This window comes from Symphodus melops (genome assembly GCF_947650265.1).
Source record: "Symphodus melops genome assembly, chromosome: 11".
In the NCBI taxonomy this organism is placed as follows: Eukaryota; Metazoa; Chordata; class Actinopteri; order Labriformes; family Labridae; genus Symphodus; species Symphodus melops.
This window is the reverse complement of record NC_136701.1, coordinates 9,472,060-9,487,708: the sequence shown is the minus strand read 5'-3', so window position 1 is coordinate 9,487,708 and position 15,649 is coordinate 9,472,060. Positions and strand designations below refer to the sequence as shown.

General features: G+C 39.8%; 2 protein-coding genes across 2 annotated transcripts; one reads left to right on the top strand and one right to left on the bottom strand.

The window, feature by feature from the left end:
• Positions 1 to 693: 693 nt before the first annotated feature.
• Positions 694 to 8,981, top strand: LOC306831948 (short transient receptor potential channel 2-like; the record flags this gene model as incomplete). Its single annotated transcript, XM_079356258.1, has 13 exons — positions 694 to 708; positions 1,107 to 1,799; positions 1,889 to 2,089; positions 2,174 to 2,338; positions 2,451 to 2,625; positions 2,745 to 2,945; positions 3,041 to 3,203; positions 3,313 to 3,405; positions 3,976 to 4,168; positions 4,252 to 4,379; positions 4,505 to 4,565; positions 4,649 to 4,745; positions 7,217 to 8,981. 13 exons carry the CDS (start codon positions 694 to 696, stop codon positions 8,092 to 8,094), a joined length of 3,063 nt encoding a protein of 1,020 aa, XP_079212384.1. The 3' UTR covers positions 8,095 to 8,981.
• Positions 8,982 to 9,852: 871 nt separating this feature from the next.
• On the bottom strand, positions 9,853 to 15,589 carry LOC306831513 (ribonucleoside-diphosphate reductase large subunit-like). The gene is made up of 19 exons (XM_079355661.1): positions 15,381 to 15,589; positions 14,276 to 14,364; positions 13,959 to 14,136; positions 13,590 to 13,690; positions 13,417 to 13,476; positions 13,298 to 13,337; positions 13,027 to 13,189; positions 12,773 to 12,914; positions 12,587 to 12,670; positions 12,341 to 12,502; positions 12,162 to 12,241; positions 11,873 to 12,074; positions 11,607 to 11,756; positions 11,298 to 11,519; positions 11,136 to 11,212; positions 10,897 to 11,032; positions 10,714 to 10,809; positions 10,412 to 10,600; positions 9,853 to 10,314 (listed from the first exon to the last, which is right to left on the bottom strand). The coding sequence occupies exons 1-19, from the start codon at positions 15,397 to 15,399 to the stop codon at positions 10,123 to 10,125; spliced, it is 2,382 nt and encodes a 793-aa protein (XP_079211787.1). The 5' UTR covers positions 15,400 to 15,589; the 3' UTR covers positions 9,853 to 10,122.
• Positions 15,590 to 15,649: the final 60 nt, after the last annotated feature.

Here is a 15,649-nt window from a genome sequence, read left to right as displayed (position 1 = left end):
CTTTGAACACACCAAGATGATGAAGACTTTTGTATACATTATGCACGAGTACTATGAGAACTGTAATGTAACTGTAAATGTAATTTAATGCTGCATCTAAACAGATCGATTAAGAGAAATTCCATCACTATATACAGTTTAGAGTTGAAAGCGCCCGCAGAATGAAAACCTTCCAGAAGTTTCACATTAAAAAGAGAATTGTTTCATGTTAATATCTCTCAATTGTATGAAAGGAGAGTAGTATAAATGATCAGTGTATCTTAAAATTGCCACTCCTTGTTTTTCCCACTGCTGTGAACTCCTTCCAGGCCCTCTAGGGGGAAACGGTGACAGCTGCTGCCTGTTCAGTAACAGCTACCTTAATTGTGCTGTGGCTGTTTCCAATACAGAGGCTAGAAGCTGAAACAGTTGGTTTTGGGGCGAGCCAAGCGTGAACACTTTTAACCGGTTACGCTATAATTGGCCATGCCCAATGGGGGATTAAAATGTGTTATTGAGTTTGTGGGCATTAATTCCGTGCAGTCAGCCGGTAGCACATGATCCCTGGACTCCAAAGTGTTCAGTTCTCTTCTTGGAGCATCTTGTGCAAAGATATCTCAGCTTCGTCTCTGAAAATATTTCATGTTTCTCGAGAATATGGTCGTGTCTTCTCTCTAGGACAACTGATAACAACTGTGTGGTGTTTTATCAGGAATGGAGAACCTCACAGTAAGTAGTTTTATTCATATATGGTTGGTAGAATTTGGTGTTCATTATGTCAAAGTCTCATTAAAGAATTATCATAAAGCAATCTAATTTGACTTGCTAGAGCTATTTTAGTCCTGGTCTTCTTTTGACAGCTTGATAATATAATACTGCTATTTATTATTCATGGATTCCGTAAAAAAAAAAATTAAAGCTTGGAAAGTTTGTCATCTAATATTTATTTGTAAAATGTTCCATTTATGTTTATCTTTTCATTCCTCAAAAAAATCTTAACTGTTGTTTAATTTCCTATTTAAAATTGAACTATGATGTTTTTCAATAGTAGGCCTACCTGGCAAAATTTCTTGAAAATTGAAATCTGACATCTAATCATGCAGCCATCTGTCGTTTTCTGTCCTTAGCCAGAACAATGGCGCGAGATTATGAACAGAAAGATGCGTTTTCCTCCGGAGCTCATCAGTGCCATTCAGGATGGAAAAATTAAGCTGCTGTGCGGACTGTTGAAGACCGGTGATGGCATCATCCGCCAGTTGGATGAATCTGAGGATCGTCAGTGGAGAGAAGCTCTCAATCTTTCAATTCGCCTGGGCAATGAGGATGCAATGGATGCTCTCCTTCAGGGGGTTAAGTTTGACTTCCGACAGATTCATGAGGCCCTGCTAGTTGCTGTTGACACCAACCAGCCCAAAGTGGTCAAGCGTCTGCTGGACCGCCTGGATCAGGAAAAAGGCAACAAAATGGATGTACGATCCTTTTCTCAGGCCATCTTTGACCACTCTATTGACAACTCCCAGTTTGCCCCTGGTGTGACTCCACTGACTTTAGCCTGCCAGAAAGACTTGTACGATATAGTCACAATGCTAACCCAAAAAGGCCATGTCATCCCATGGCCTCATAAGATTTCTTGTGCCTGTCTGGAGTGTCGCAACGGCCGACAGTATGACCTACTCAAATTCTCTTTGTCTCGTATCAACACTTACCGTGGCATTGCCAGCCGGGCCTACCTCTCAATCACCTCTGAAGACGCCATGCTCAGGGCTTTTAGTCTCAGCAGAGAGCTGCGCAAGCTTTCGCAAAAAGAACCAGAGTTCAAGGTGTGGGGAGAGTTGTACATATTACTCGTTTCTGCTCATGTTGGGTGTCTCTGTTGTTGTTAGATTCTTTTTGGTGCCTTTTTCCACAGCCTCAATACCTGGCTCTGGAGCAGCTCTGTCAGGAGTTTGCTGTTGAGTTGCTGGGCATGTGTCGCAACCAGAGCGAGGTAACCACCATCCTGAACAGCTGTGGAGACCAAAGCCAGAATTCCTTGGACAAGCAGGCCTTTGAGAAAGGAATTCCTAACCTGTCTCGTCTGCGGCTTGCTGTGAACTACAACCAGAAACAGGTAAGTAGATGCTTAAAATGCTGTCAACCCACTGATGAGAACAAGAAAGCGCTTCTGATGCCCAATCCTCTGTTCTGTTTTTAGTTTGTGGCACACCCAATATGCCAGCAGGTGCTGTCATCTATTTGGTGTGGGAACCTGGCAGGATGGAGAGGTAGTAGGACAGCCTGGAAGCTGCTGGTCTCTGTAGGGATCTTCCTTACCATGCCCTTTCTCTGCCTTGTCTACTGGATCGCACCCAAATCTAAGGTATCATTAAGTAAAACTGAGATCATGGAGTTCCAATTATTATTATTTTTAATTCCAGTATAAAGTCCAAATGTGTGTTTTGACATGTCGTTTTTTGTTGTGGCTTCTACAGGTGGGAAAGATACTGAAGATTCCTGTTATCAAGTTTCTTCTTCACTCAGCCTCTTATCTATGGTTCCTCATCACGCTACTGGGAGAATCAATAATAATGGAGATGTATCGAGACAAATTTGCTTCCCGCCAGCAGAACATGCTACATAGTTCCTTCCATATGGTGTGGGTGGTCGGTAGGTTCGTTTAGTCTTATACACTCAGAATATTTTTAATATAAATTGTTATAATACCATCTTTTTTATTAGGGCATGAGGATTTTGTGTTTTATTTCAAATTATGCCAAATATTGTAGGATTCTTTTGGTACGAGTGTAAGGAAGTGTGGATTGAAGGGCTTCGGAGTTACTTTCTGGACTGGTGGAACTGCTTGGACGTGATGGTGCTCAGCATGTACCTGGCATCATTTGCATTACGTCTTCTCATCATGCTTAAAGGACATTTTCTCTGCAATGACCAAAGTGGCGGGGAGGATTGTATTTACTTTACTCAAACAGGTTAGTCAATAATATCAATTTAATGATTGTTGGAATTTGTAAAAGTTGTCAAACATCTAACTTGGTGTTTGTTTGGATGTGAAACTGCCTTGCAGTCCGTGACAACTGGCATCAGGAGGATCCCCAGCTGATTGCGGAGCTGCTGTTTGCAGTGACCAGCATGTTGAGTTTTACACGGCTTGCATACATTCTGCCAGCCCATGAGTCTCTGGGAACTCTGCAGATCTCCATTGGGAAGATGATTGATGACATGATGAGGTTCGAAGACTTTTTGTTGCACCCTCTGCCAATTTGTGGATTGGTCATTAGCAAGGAGAGGCATCATCTTACACGACTGAACTAATGAAAATGTTGTCTTCTTTTATAGATTCATGTTTATATTGATGATCATTGGAACAGCCTTCCTCTGTGGGATCAACAACATCTATGTCCCTTATGTTGTATCTCCACATCTTGGCAGGTATTGCACCTTCAGCTTCTTTAACTGTCATTAGCCCATAAACCCCAAAAAGATATCAGTTTTGAAAGAAACCTGACTCTTTAGGACCCAAAATTTGGTTTCATCTTTAAATGACTAACTGAACTTTTTGGCACTTCAGCTCCATTTTTCTCTTCTTTGTTGTCAGCATGACTAGTGTGTCACTAGGATAAAATGTATGCACTAGCAGTTAGCTTAGTGAAGCATTATGACTGACGAAGTTCCCTAGCTAGCAGCAGAAACATGATCCTAGTGTGCTGTAAAAAGGCCTGTTTACCAAACAAATTGTCTTCATATAAGTTGGTTCCTTTTTGGGTGAGACTAATTGATTAGCCGGGTAGTTGTAAAATATAGTGGTTATAGAACATGTTTTGAGAAAAGAAAATTGGATGCATAAATGCAAGAGACATGTAATTCAGGGGGGCGTTCCAGTTGACACTTCACCGACTTTTTTCTTAAACTTTAAATGAGCCTTTTCTAGAAAAGCAGTTTAGGATGGTTAGTAATGAAAATGTATGAAACAGCGTCATGGCATCTACCCCTTCTCTGCAGGTTTAACGAGACGTTCCACTTTTTATTCTGGACCATGTTTGGGGTAGCCAACCAGGACTACGTGGACATGCCACAGTTTGTATTAGCAGAGTTTGTTGGGAGGATTCTGTATGGCATCTTCACACTCGTCATTGTCATCGTCCTGCTTAACATGCTGATTGCTATGATCACCAACTCCTTTCAGAAAATTGAGGCACAGAGAATTTTTATTGTCATAACTAAAAAAAAAGGTAGAAACAAAGGACTGGCACTGACATCTCAACCTTGTTTTTTCAGGATGATGCCGATGTTGAGTGGAAATTTGCCAGATCAAAGTTATACCTGAGTTACTTTAGAGAAGGTCTCACTATGCCTGTGCCTTTCAACATCATACCCTCACCCAAAGCTGTCTTTTATATTTTAAGGTGAGCTCTGAAATTCAAAACACCTATTACCTGCAAGACAACAATGTTTTATATCTACAGTAGAGGCATAAAGGAATACATATTCATACAGTGTATGAATGTTTGTTCTTTATTTTCTCTTACAGGGGTATCTGCTGCTGCTGCACTTGCAGTTCTGAAGAGAAATATCCCCCATTGGCCTCGATGGTAAGTTTGCATTAAGTCCTAAGATACGAAGTCTGTTTGACAATGGTATGAGAAATAATCTACATGTTTCGTTTTGTCTGAAGGCCAATGGTAGTGGATCTGAGCAGCAGGTAATTGGAGCTTTGGTGCAACGGTATATTGAGTCAGCTCGCAAGGAGTTTGAGGAGACCAAGAGGAAAGGTAACAATGGCATAAGTCTTAACAGTCAGTAGAGTAAAGTGTTCTGGCATAACTTCACAAACTACCAAAGTGCCTAGAGAGTGTACTACTGCTTAGAATAGTGTGGGATAAAACAAGTTCGACCAAAGCTTGGTGTAGAGCAAGGGGAACATAGCAGACTATATAGAACAGAAAAGCATACCACAGTGCAGAAATCAGGAATCACAGGTTCTGCAGGGTACATATAAGCATGATTGGATTGCAGCAGGCAGCTAAAATGAAGCAAGATTTAAACCAGGTATATTTAGGAATATATTGACTAATGAACTGAACAAAACACATTTGTGAAATGTGTATTTTGCAAGGTCAGTATATATGGCATAATCAGATTTTTAAATGGTTAGCCGCAGGTATTAATAATCGAAGATAACAGGTCAATTTAGGTGTAATTAAGAAAGATTGCAGCCGTTCAGTTTTTCCATGAGGAGTAGAAATGCAGAGAAGGTTGGTTTTCAGGTAGGCAGACGTCATGTAAACTAAAGGGTGCTGAGAATAGTTATTACTAACCTGAGGCCTTACATAGTACTTTGATCTGTTAGTCAGCAGATAATTTATTTCATAAAAATGACTGCTCCTCTCAGAGCAAGCATATAAAAGTAACAAGCTTCACTATGCTTAGATTTGGGGGCAGAAGCTAAACAGCAAGGAAGTAAAGTAAGATTTGTCCTGTAAAAAGTGGGTAAAAAGGATTTATAGAATGATCAGCTATTTCATTACTGAGAGATCTGGGAAGTTGTAGGCAGGGTTTGCAAATGACATTAAACAGGAGGCCAATTAAAAAATTCTAGAATCTATCTGTTACTTTGTATTTCTCTCTTTTCTCCTGTCTTCCTCACGAGAATATAAAAGTAGTGGGAGATAGAGCAACAGTCCAATGGCACCGGAAATAAATACATTTTGTTTGTGGGGGCTGATAAGGACCGTGCGGTAGGATCTGCTTTACCTGGTAGCTTACATAAACACTGCCTGTGGCAGTGCTGTTTAGGCTGTGATGGCCATGTGGTAAAAGAGTTCAGATATACAGTTGAAGGTGTGGTGGGTGGGGAGATCTAGCATGGAGGTTTATAGTTTTCGGATGCCTGAACTAACTGTTCAGCCTTTTAAATGTGTTGTGGGTCTACTTGTCCTGGCTCTTGCTGCCCATAGGTCTGAATGGTTTCGCTGTGGGGGCCAATAGAGGCTATGGGATAAGGTCAAAAGTATCGTCATTGTCGTTCCCCGTTGGTTGCATAAACAGAGCCTTGATCTGTTAAAGATAACAATGCTGGTTTGGTTTCTGTAGCAACTAAGGGCCATGGGATATATGTAATTTATCAGTAGGGAATAGTGGCATAATTGGGATGATGGGTTTCTTCATTGAGCGCTTATCCTTTCATTAGGGTAAAACTCCTGTTGCTCACACCAGGATATGGCATGCCTTACTCTTTTATCTTCATGTTTCTCTTCTTTCACTACTACAGCCTTTCATCAAAGGTTACAATCAACAATAAGGTTTGCTTTGAATTGGTCTGAAGTACCATGTTTTAAGCAAGTGTGTCATATTCAAGAAATTAAGAACACAACCAACTAAATATTCACATCAGCACATTGTGTGAAATAAATGTGAACCATTCATTTGTTAATAATTTGAAGATAGTTTAGAACTCAATTTATGAAATGTTATTTGATTATTTTTAATAATACTTACACCATCTCTTTTTTATATGCTGTCACCTTAAGCTCTCTAGAAAATTATTTTGTCTCAAGAAGATATAATTGAGAACTCAAATTAAAGATATACTTTTTAAAAAGATATCTGGTTATATTTGAAACTAAGATCTCTGGACAATAAAGATTTTCTTGCAATCTCAAGCAAACAATATCAATTAAACATGCTGATAAAGCATGGCCTTTATGGGTCTCCATATAGTGTTTCATTTTATGTATTTTTTGTATATATTTCCATCACTTGGTGCTGCAGCGGCTAGCCAAGTTATAACAATGGTTGTGCTATTCTGAATCAACCAACTACAGGCTGCTACAATTCTGTATCCAAACCTTGAATCTTATAATTGTTCTTGCAGTCTGCACTTACAAAGTCAGTAGGTGAGCTTTGACTATTATTACTTAAATTGTAGAGTCAGTGTTAGCGGTGTAAGCTGACAGATGTTGAGAATAGTGAACTACCAGGAAACTCTTTTTTTATGAACTTGAAAACTAGTTACAATAAAACACAAACATAATAATAATAATAAAAAACCTCAAGCTCACTGTAAACCAAAACTGAATCGAGCAATATTATCTGCAGAAGTGTCAGACAAAACCACACCACTTCTATTAGTAACAAGCTCTAAACTGCTTTTCAATCAAACCCCCAGTTTTTAGGAAAGGTATTTCACCATATATTGGTTCCTGCATTCTGTGTTGTGATTGGGATATTTTCTTTTCCTTAGATATCGGTAATCGGATCACTTTGCTGACCAAAGCAGTCTCCAGGATGCACAGTGATATGAAAGTGATCCAGCAGCTTCTGATAGATGATGGACACACTGCAAGTGATGCACTGAACAAGGAGGGCTCCTCTGTACTGGGAAAATACATCATTGGTGCCAAGAACAATTTTGTAGGTTTTAACAGCAGACAGGATGAGAAAAATACATCCCTTAAAGTGACTGTGCACCATGGAGAGGAGGTGGGTAAAGAAAAGGTTGATTCGGATAGAAAACAAGAGTCTGATGTGCAACAGAATCAGTTAAAGGAATGTGTAGCAGAGGGGTCAAAGCTAGTAACAGACTGTGATGTGGTGAAAATGGAAGAAGGCAGAGCAGAAGCAGAGAAAGGAGACAAGGATGAAAGTGAAGAAAAAGAGCAGGTAGAAGCAGACAAATGTGAAAAGGGAGAAAAAGTAAAAGAGGAGGTGGTGGTGAGGACACGTTTAAATAAGGATAAAGTGAACAAGGCGAAGAAGGATGAGGTAGAAAAAACAATGGAAGAAGTTCTCACAGGGACAAAGGCAGAACAAAAACACACAGAAACCCCCCCTGAACAACCTAAAAGCACAAAAGTGAATATTGAAAACACAGACACACAGACAGTTATTAACAAGTTCAAAGACTTAGAGCTACAAGAAAAAAAAGTGGCAACAAAAGGGATGATTGGTCGAAAGTTTGACTATAATGTACCTGAGATGTCTGGTGTCAAGGAGGGCAAAGAACAATCTGTAATGAAGAAAGCTATCCCTTCACCTACAGGCAGCAGTAGCTCACAGGACACGGGTTTCGGTTCCCAGGAAGGGGAGGAATCAATTGATGGGATACGAGTGAGGCCGTAACATTGTCAATGTCCCTTATAAAGACATCCAATATCATTGGTTTTTTTAAAAAGGTTTTATCAAAAGGTCTTAGCTTTATATTATTAGCTCTGTGTAGGGATGTTCTTAGTTTTTCAACTCAAACCTATAGTCCAAAGCAGCACATTGTAAAAGCAAAGGCCAGATAGTTAATTTTTCTGTGTGATTTTGACCACCATTTGACCTCATGATCTTTCTGTGTAGGGTATCTAAGAAAATAAGCTAGAGCACAGTTCATGTACTACAACCTATTTTTCTTTTTCTGGAAGCAAAATTTCCTGAATTTAAGGAATGTAACCCTTTACATACCTGTCCATAAAACAGCAAACGATTAATGCATTTTTTTTTTCTACCATCAAAAAAAAAAATATATATATACATTTCTGTATACATTTGGGCTAGCATTATCTAACCTGCTGCCAGCTTTAGCTTCAAAATAACCATACAGACTTGGGAGGTAACTCTCTTCCTGAAATCTTCTTGATACTGAGATATGTTTTGATTCATTACTTGAATGAATTCAAGCTACCAGTAATTGTCCAAGATTTTAGCATGTGGTTTACAGCAATGGCAATTCTATTCACATAATTTATAAATGATAGATGTACCATGACTAACTTAAGCCACTACACCTCAACTGATATCTTTGATAGTGGCATATGGGGCTGAAAGATACCACACAACTTATGTAAAACAAACAAATAAGTCCACAAAAAGTTATAAGCTGTTGATTCATTGTTCAGTCAATTAAGGCTGATTAATTGATTGCTTTTTTTTCTGTCCCTGTACTTAATCTGCAACTATTCAGAAGCAAGTAGCATATGTAAATCATTCTGGTATTTACTGAAATAAATACAGACATGCTTGGTTCTCTGTAAAACTATTAATAAAACATTTAAAAAGGATTTTCTCTCTGCGCCCTTTTAATGAACATGAAGTGTTTCTCTTCAGTAGGAAGCAGAGCCACACACTGTGACACTGCAGGTCTCAGCTTGCTTAACATGTACTGCTCCCATGACATCATGTAGATGAACACACCAGGTAATTAATTCATCACCTGCAGCACCTACAGTCTCAGGGCATACTGTTCCAGTCATTAAACACATTAGCATGTAGCTCTTTGTTTCAGTGTTGATTCCATCTCCACTTTGAGATTTTGTTTATTGGGGTTTAAGGCCCCCTCTGATCTAGAATAGAATATAATTTTCTGTATTGTCATTGCACAAGAGCACAATGAAATGTGCTGTGCCTTTGGGTCCCAACCTAAGGTTCATGCCCCCTTAAGGAATGCCAAAGAGCTCAGAGCGGTGGGCTTTGTCTGCTCTGTGGTTGTCAAAATGATAACTGTGGGTCCGAGGTCAACTTTTCTTAGACACAAGTTCGGAGGTCTCAAAGGAATGAATGTTGGGAATCAAGCTTCACTAGATAATTAAAACATACATTATGTTCTTTAGGACAAAGAACGCTGTACATTAATTGACTCAAAAAATAATAGCAAGATTGCTAGAAACTTTAAATGATCTGCCTTTCATCTCTGTACAAATAAAACACTGTATTATTGATTGTTTACAAAGTCTTATTTTGCTCATCTTCTCATGAAGTTATTTAACCTCCAGAAGTAAAAGGCTTCTTTTTTTTTTTGTCATTCTGGATTTGCATATTTTTTTGGGGAAAAAAACTGTAATAAAAACAGATTTAATTTATAGCATTGTAAAACTATTCAATATCCCACACGTAAAATACAAATATTAAGTTCATTTATTTGACCCAGACATTACAAAACTAGAAATAAAAAGAAATAGATCATTGTCTTCTATAAATTCTATACAAAAATGGATAAAAACATGATAAAAATGCAGAAAGGTCAAATACAAACTGCAAAGATTTGTGAGTTGAAGACAGCAGCATGTTTAAACTCAACATCTTAAATATAACACAACCGCTTGTTTCCAAAAATAGATATATTATGGTGAAGTGTTTCTGAGTTTACAAAAAAAACAAACACTTGAGTTAGGAGCCACACATCAGGCACTCGTCTTTGTTTGCCAAGGAGCACACCATGGCAGCAGTGTTGCGCTCTTTGGTCTCCTCATCCTCACTCTTGGCTGTCTGGGCATCCTTTAATTTCTCCTTGTTCAGGGTGAACTGGATTGGGTTGGCAGCAGGCTTTGTCCTCAGGTAGTACATTCCAGTTTTCAGGCCCTACAGAGAGAAAAAAAAAGAGACAGGCACTGAGACATTTTCTCACTTACTAAGACGCAGCATGCATCGAGCATGTGCTCCCTCAGTTACAACTTACCAGCTTCCAACCATAGAAATGCATGCTGGTAAGTTTGCCGTAGTTTGGCTCAGCAATATGAATGTTGAGAGACTGGCTCTGGTCAATGTAAGCGCCGCGATCTGCTGCCATCTTCAGGACAGTCTTCTGTGAGATTTCCCACACTGTTTTATACAGCTGCTTCAAATCCTCAGGGATCTGTTCAATTTCCTGTGGGCAGTCAGATGTGTAATAAAGTAAATCAGTGTTTAAAAAGTTAAATATTGTTGTAATTGTATAATATAGTGTATCATTTAATACATTTATTATTCATGAGCTTTTACCTTGATTGAGCCGTTCTGAGCAATCAGCTGGTTCTTCATCTCATCACTCCACAGTCCTCTCTCTGTGAGGTCCTTCAGCAGGTGAGGATTCACAATCTATAGGGGAGGCAGGAAAGACAATTGTCAACATTTTCTCCATGGACAAACCACATGTGAGTAAAAGCAGATTCGCCGAGTGCTGACCTGAAACTCTCCTGAGAGTACCCTGCGTGTGTAGATGTTGCTGGTGTAAGGCTCAATGGACTCATTGTTGCCCAGGATCTGGGCAGTGGAGGCAGTGGGCATGGGGGCCAGGAGCAGACTGTTCCTCACGCCGTGCCTGAGGACACACAGAGGGAGGTGGGTCACATTATGTGCTACAATCTTTACATACAGTCGATAAGCAGTGAGAAACAAGGAACACGAAAAAAATAAAGACTCACTTAGCAATTCTCTCCTTTAACGCCTTCCAGTCCCACAAATCTGTTGGGGTTTTATTCCACATGTCGTATTGAAGAATCTGGAAAATAGAATAAATTAGGATGCTGCTGCACACATCAACTTAATACCCATGAAGAATCAGCTATATCAACAAAACTACTCACGCCCTTGCTGACAGGAGAGCCAGGATATGTTTCATAAGGGCCGAGCGACGCTGCTAGCTCACAGCTGGCCTCCAGAGCAGCGTAGTAGATGGTCTCAAAGATGTGAATGTTTAACAGCTGGGCCTCTGGGCTCTCAAATGGGAAACGCATAAGGATGAAGGCATCAGCTAGACCCTGCACGCCGATTCCGATGGGCCTGTGACGCTTGTTGGACCTTTCAGCCTGTGAATCAGAGCAGAGGAGCCATTCCTTAACACATGAGACCAGGCTGCATGTTGGATAGAGAAACAGCACTACATGGAAGCCCACCTCAGGCACTGGGTAGTAGTTGATGTCAATGATCTTGTTCAGGTTTCTGACTATGACTTTGGTGACAGATGCAAGCTTTTTGAAATCAAAGGTCCTCTCTGAGGTCACATACATGTTGAGAGCAATGGATGCCAGGTTACACACCGCAACCTAGCGAATAAAAAAACAGGAGAAAACAACACTGAAATATTACAAAAGATAACTTACAATTCAACAAACAACAAGTTACACCTTTTAGCTATTGTTGTTTATGCACAACCACTCACCTCATCTTTACTTGTGTACTCGACAATCTCTGTGCACAGGTTGCTAGACTTGATGGTGCCCAGATTCTGTTGGTTGCTCTTGCCGTTGCAGGCGTCCTTGTAGAGCATGTATGGTGTACCAGTTTCTGTCTGAGACTCAATGATGGCGTACCAAAGCTGCTGAGCCTTCACCACGCGCTTAGCCCTGCCCTCCTTCTCATATCTGAGGACAAGTTTGAGCCGGGTTAGCTGCAAGGAATGAGGTGGGGTTTTTTTCTCTTAAGAAATGAGTTTGATATGCTGGTGTTACCGAGTATAGAGCTTCTCAAACTCCTCTCCCCAGCAGTCCTCTAATCCGGGACACTCACTGGGACACATCAGAGACCAGTCCTACAAAGACATGAGTGGCATTATTAGCAGGAGCACCAAACTATAAAACCCCAGTTCATGACATTCAGAAATGTAACGCATTAATATAACATTATTCACCTGATTGCTTTCCACTCGTTTCATAAAGAGGTCAGGGATCCACATGGCGAAGAACAGGTCTCTAGCCCTCTGCTCCTCTTTACCCGTGTTCTTCTTTAACTCCAGGAAGTCAAACACATCAAAATGCCATGGCTCAAGATACACGGCAAAGGCTCCAGGTCTCTGAACAAACAACAAAAGAGTGTTTCAATTTACTACCAGAGGAGCCTCGGTCCATTACAATGCGTTTTAAATGTCATCCTTTACCTTGTTGCCTCCCTGGTCAACATAACGTGCTGTGTTGTTGTACACTCGAAGCATAGGGACCAACCCGTTTGAATTGCCGTTAGTCTGGAAAAGAAGAAGCACTGTTAAGTTATACAGACATGACAAAATGTGAATCAAAGCTTCCTTATATGTGCTTTCAATCAATGTGATGCCGCTTTTTCTCACCCCTGCAATATAGCTGCCTGTTGATCTGATGCAGCTAACAGCTAGTCCAATTCCTCCGGCGGATTTGGAGATGAGGGCGCACTGCTTCAAGGTGTCGTAAATACCATCGATGCTGTCGTCCTTCATGGTTAACAAGAAACAACTGCAAAAAGCCAAACCAAATTCGATGAGGAAAAGAATTGTTTAAAGGTGGAACGGTTACATTGGTCAACTCTGCCGAAGAGCCTTAAGGTGACTGCGTCCTGAATCCTTACCTGGACAGCTGTGGCCTGTTGGTGCCAGCATTGAATAGAGTAGGAGAGGCATGGGTGAACCACTTCTCTGACAGCAAGTTGTAAGTCTCAATGGCTGCATCAATGTCTCTTTCATGAATGCCAACCGCCACTCTCATCAGCATGTGCTGGGGCCTCTCAGCAGCTACAGTTAATGACAAGAATAATATATTAATAAATTAAGTTTATGCAATTAATATGACACGTCAGCATAACTCGCATCTCAACGGGTTAGTGATTGATCAACACTTACCTCTGCCGTTAATCTTTAACAAATACGACCGCTCCAGAGTCTATAACAGCAAAGGGACTAATTAGATTCAGAATAACGTCTGCCTGACATGTCGGATTTTAAATGACGTTAAGAAATACCTTGAAGCCAAAGAAGTTGTAAGAGAAGTCTCGATCGTAGATGATGGCTGAGTTGAGGCGCTGGTGAAAAAATAAAATATGTTATAATGTCAAAAGAACGTTTTTTTTTTTTATTTTTTTTTTTTTAAATCAACTTGAAAACCTGGACAAAAAAACACATTTATGTTACTCACAGCCTTGTTTTCACAAACAATGTCGAGCAGCTTCTTGGAGATCATCGGAGAGTGACGCTTGTTTAACGGGTTCACGTAGTTGTACAAGTCTTCCATCACATCTGTAAATGCAAACAGCAAACAAATTCTCACATCTGTATCTGGAGCTCTTTCAAAATGTTAAAAATGTAAGTGGAACGTTTTATATAAAATCTAACAATTTTAGGGCCATTAAAAACATACCACTTGGTTGTATCATAATGTCTTAAATAGTGAATTCCGCACATGTATTGTGTTTTAAATTCAGGTTTATAAATAGATGTATTACTTACCAAAAGAAAAAAAAATAGAGTGTTGTATTTTTGAATGTACCTTAAATCTACAACTCACCACTGAACACTTTCTTTGTCTCCTTGTGCAGGTTGGACACAGCAATACGTGCAGCCAAGATTGCATAGTCAGGATGTTTGGTTGTGAGGGTAGCGGCAGTCTCTGCTGCCAGAGTGTCTAGCTCCACAGTGGTGACTCCACTGTACAGACCCTGGATCACCTTCATTGTGATCTGAGCCTAAAAAACCCCAGAAAAAATAATAATAGCTGAATATCACTGAGGTAGACTTTGTAACCAGTTTAAAAACATTACTTCAGCTTCTTTTTTTTACACTGATAATAAGAAGTAATGTATTATTTATAGTGTTTAAACTTACAGGGTCGACAAATTCACAATTGAGTCCATAGCAAAGCTTCTGGATGCGAGATGTAATTTTATCAAAAGTAACCCCCTCCTGGCGTCCATCTGAAACACAAACACACATTCACAAACGTTAATCCTATCCAAATACTAAAAATTATCTTGAATTTGCATTGCAATAATAATTTATGGGACAAATCGTGCAATAACATCTCCATCCTTAAATGCACTGTGTGCATGATAGTGTTCCTACTGGCTTTTTTTAAAAAAAACTATTGTCTATGATGAATATTTCTTCTACATGTTTATCTAGTTTAATTTTGCACTGTGTGATTTTCTTCTGCTATCCTGCTTTGCTGCTGTAACACTGTGAAATGAATAAAGGATCATCTTATCTTTTCTTAATACAGGAAATGATCGACCAGGACTGAATCTCTGGGAAACTGAAAAATGATGCATGACTGCAGTGGTGGACAATCACGTTTATAAGGAGCCAACACAGATGACTCCTGATGAATGAACCCGCGCACCAAACACCTGTCTGACGAGTTATTATGAAAACAAAGACAGGAGCAACTTCGCGCCAGTAGCCCAAGAGATCACACTAGATTGTTATAAAGCCTTTCTTGCACATTTCTTAAAATTCATACGTGGGTGTCTCAGCCCCTTTTGCGTGTCTAATAACCTACGGAAAGATTTAAAGACGTTTATATAAGAGAACAAGCCGATAACAGAGAGCTGTAATAAAATAGGATTCTTGGCTTTTGCTGGTATCTCAAAACCATTCAGAAATCTTTGTTAATTTTCACTCAAACTGAACACCAAAAAGGCAGCACACCTGTCAAATATTAAAGCTAAAGACAGATGCTTACATTTGTCCTTTCACAAGTGAAGTCTTTGTTAGAGGTCTCAACGGAAGCGCACCAAACAAAGAAACATATAACACATTATTATATGTAAAATATAAAAGAACTGAGCTAGGAATTAAAGTAAGGCATTTATTCAGGGTATTACCATTAAAGGAAGTCAAATTTTAATATTTTTGCATATTGTACTGCCGCGTTATTCGAGTGTGACCTAATGTTAATTTACAGAAACAGTATTGAAGGAAGCCACTTTACCTCGCTTAACAACATGCATGTTGGCAACAAAGCTGCTGGGTTCTTCAACTCAGGAGTTCGTGTTTTTATCCTCTCAGCTGATCAGTTTAAACCTGTAAAATCACTCGGCTACTAAGTTGTTGCAGCAGCAGAACAAAACAGCAGCAGACAGTTGAATCTTAAACTGAGGGCGCCAACAAGCCACAATCCAGTTACACTACACTGTGTCATTAACTCAGCCAATCAGAGAAGACCCCAGCACCTGTTTTAACCAATCACGATCCCGCAAT

Bases quoted from the DNA above. Each gene is read 5' to 3' on its own strand.
- LOC306831513 (XM_079355661.1), bottom strand. The intron at 11,757-11,872 runs GTGAGTGGTTGT...TTTATTCGCTAG, and splicing joins AGTACACAAGTAAAGATGAG to GTTGCGGTGTGTAACCTGGC. The intron at 11,520-11,606 runs GTGGGCTTCCAT...TCTGATTCACAG, and splicing joins ACTACTACCCAGTGCCTGAG to GCTGAAAGGTCCAACAAGCG.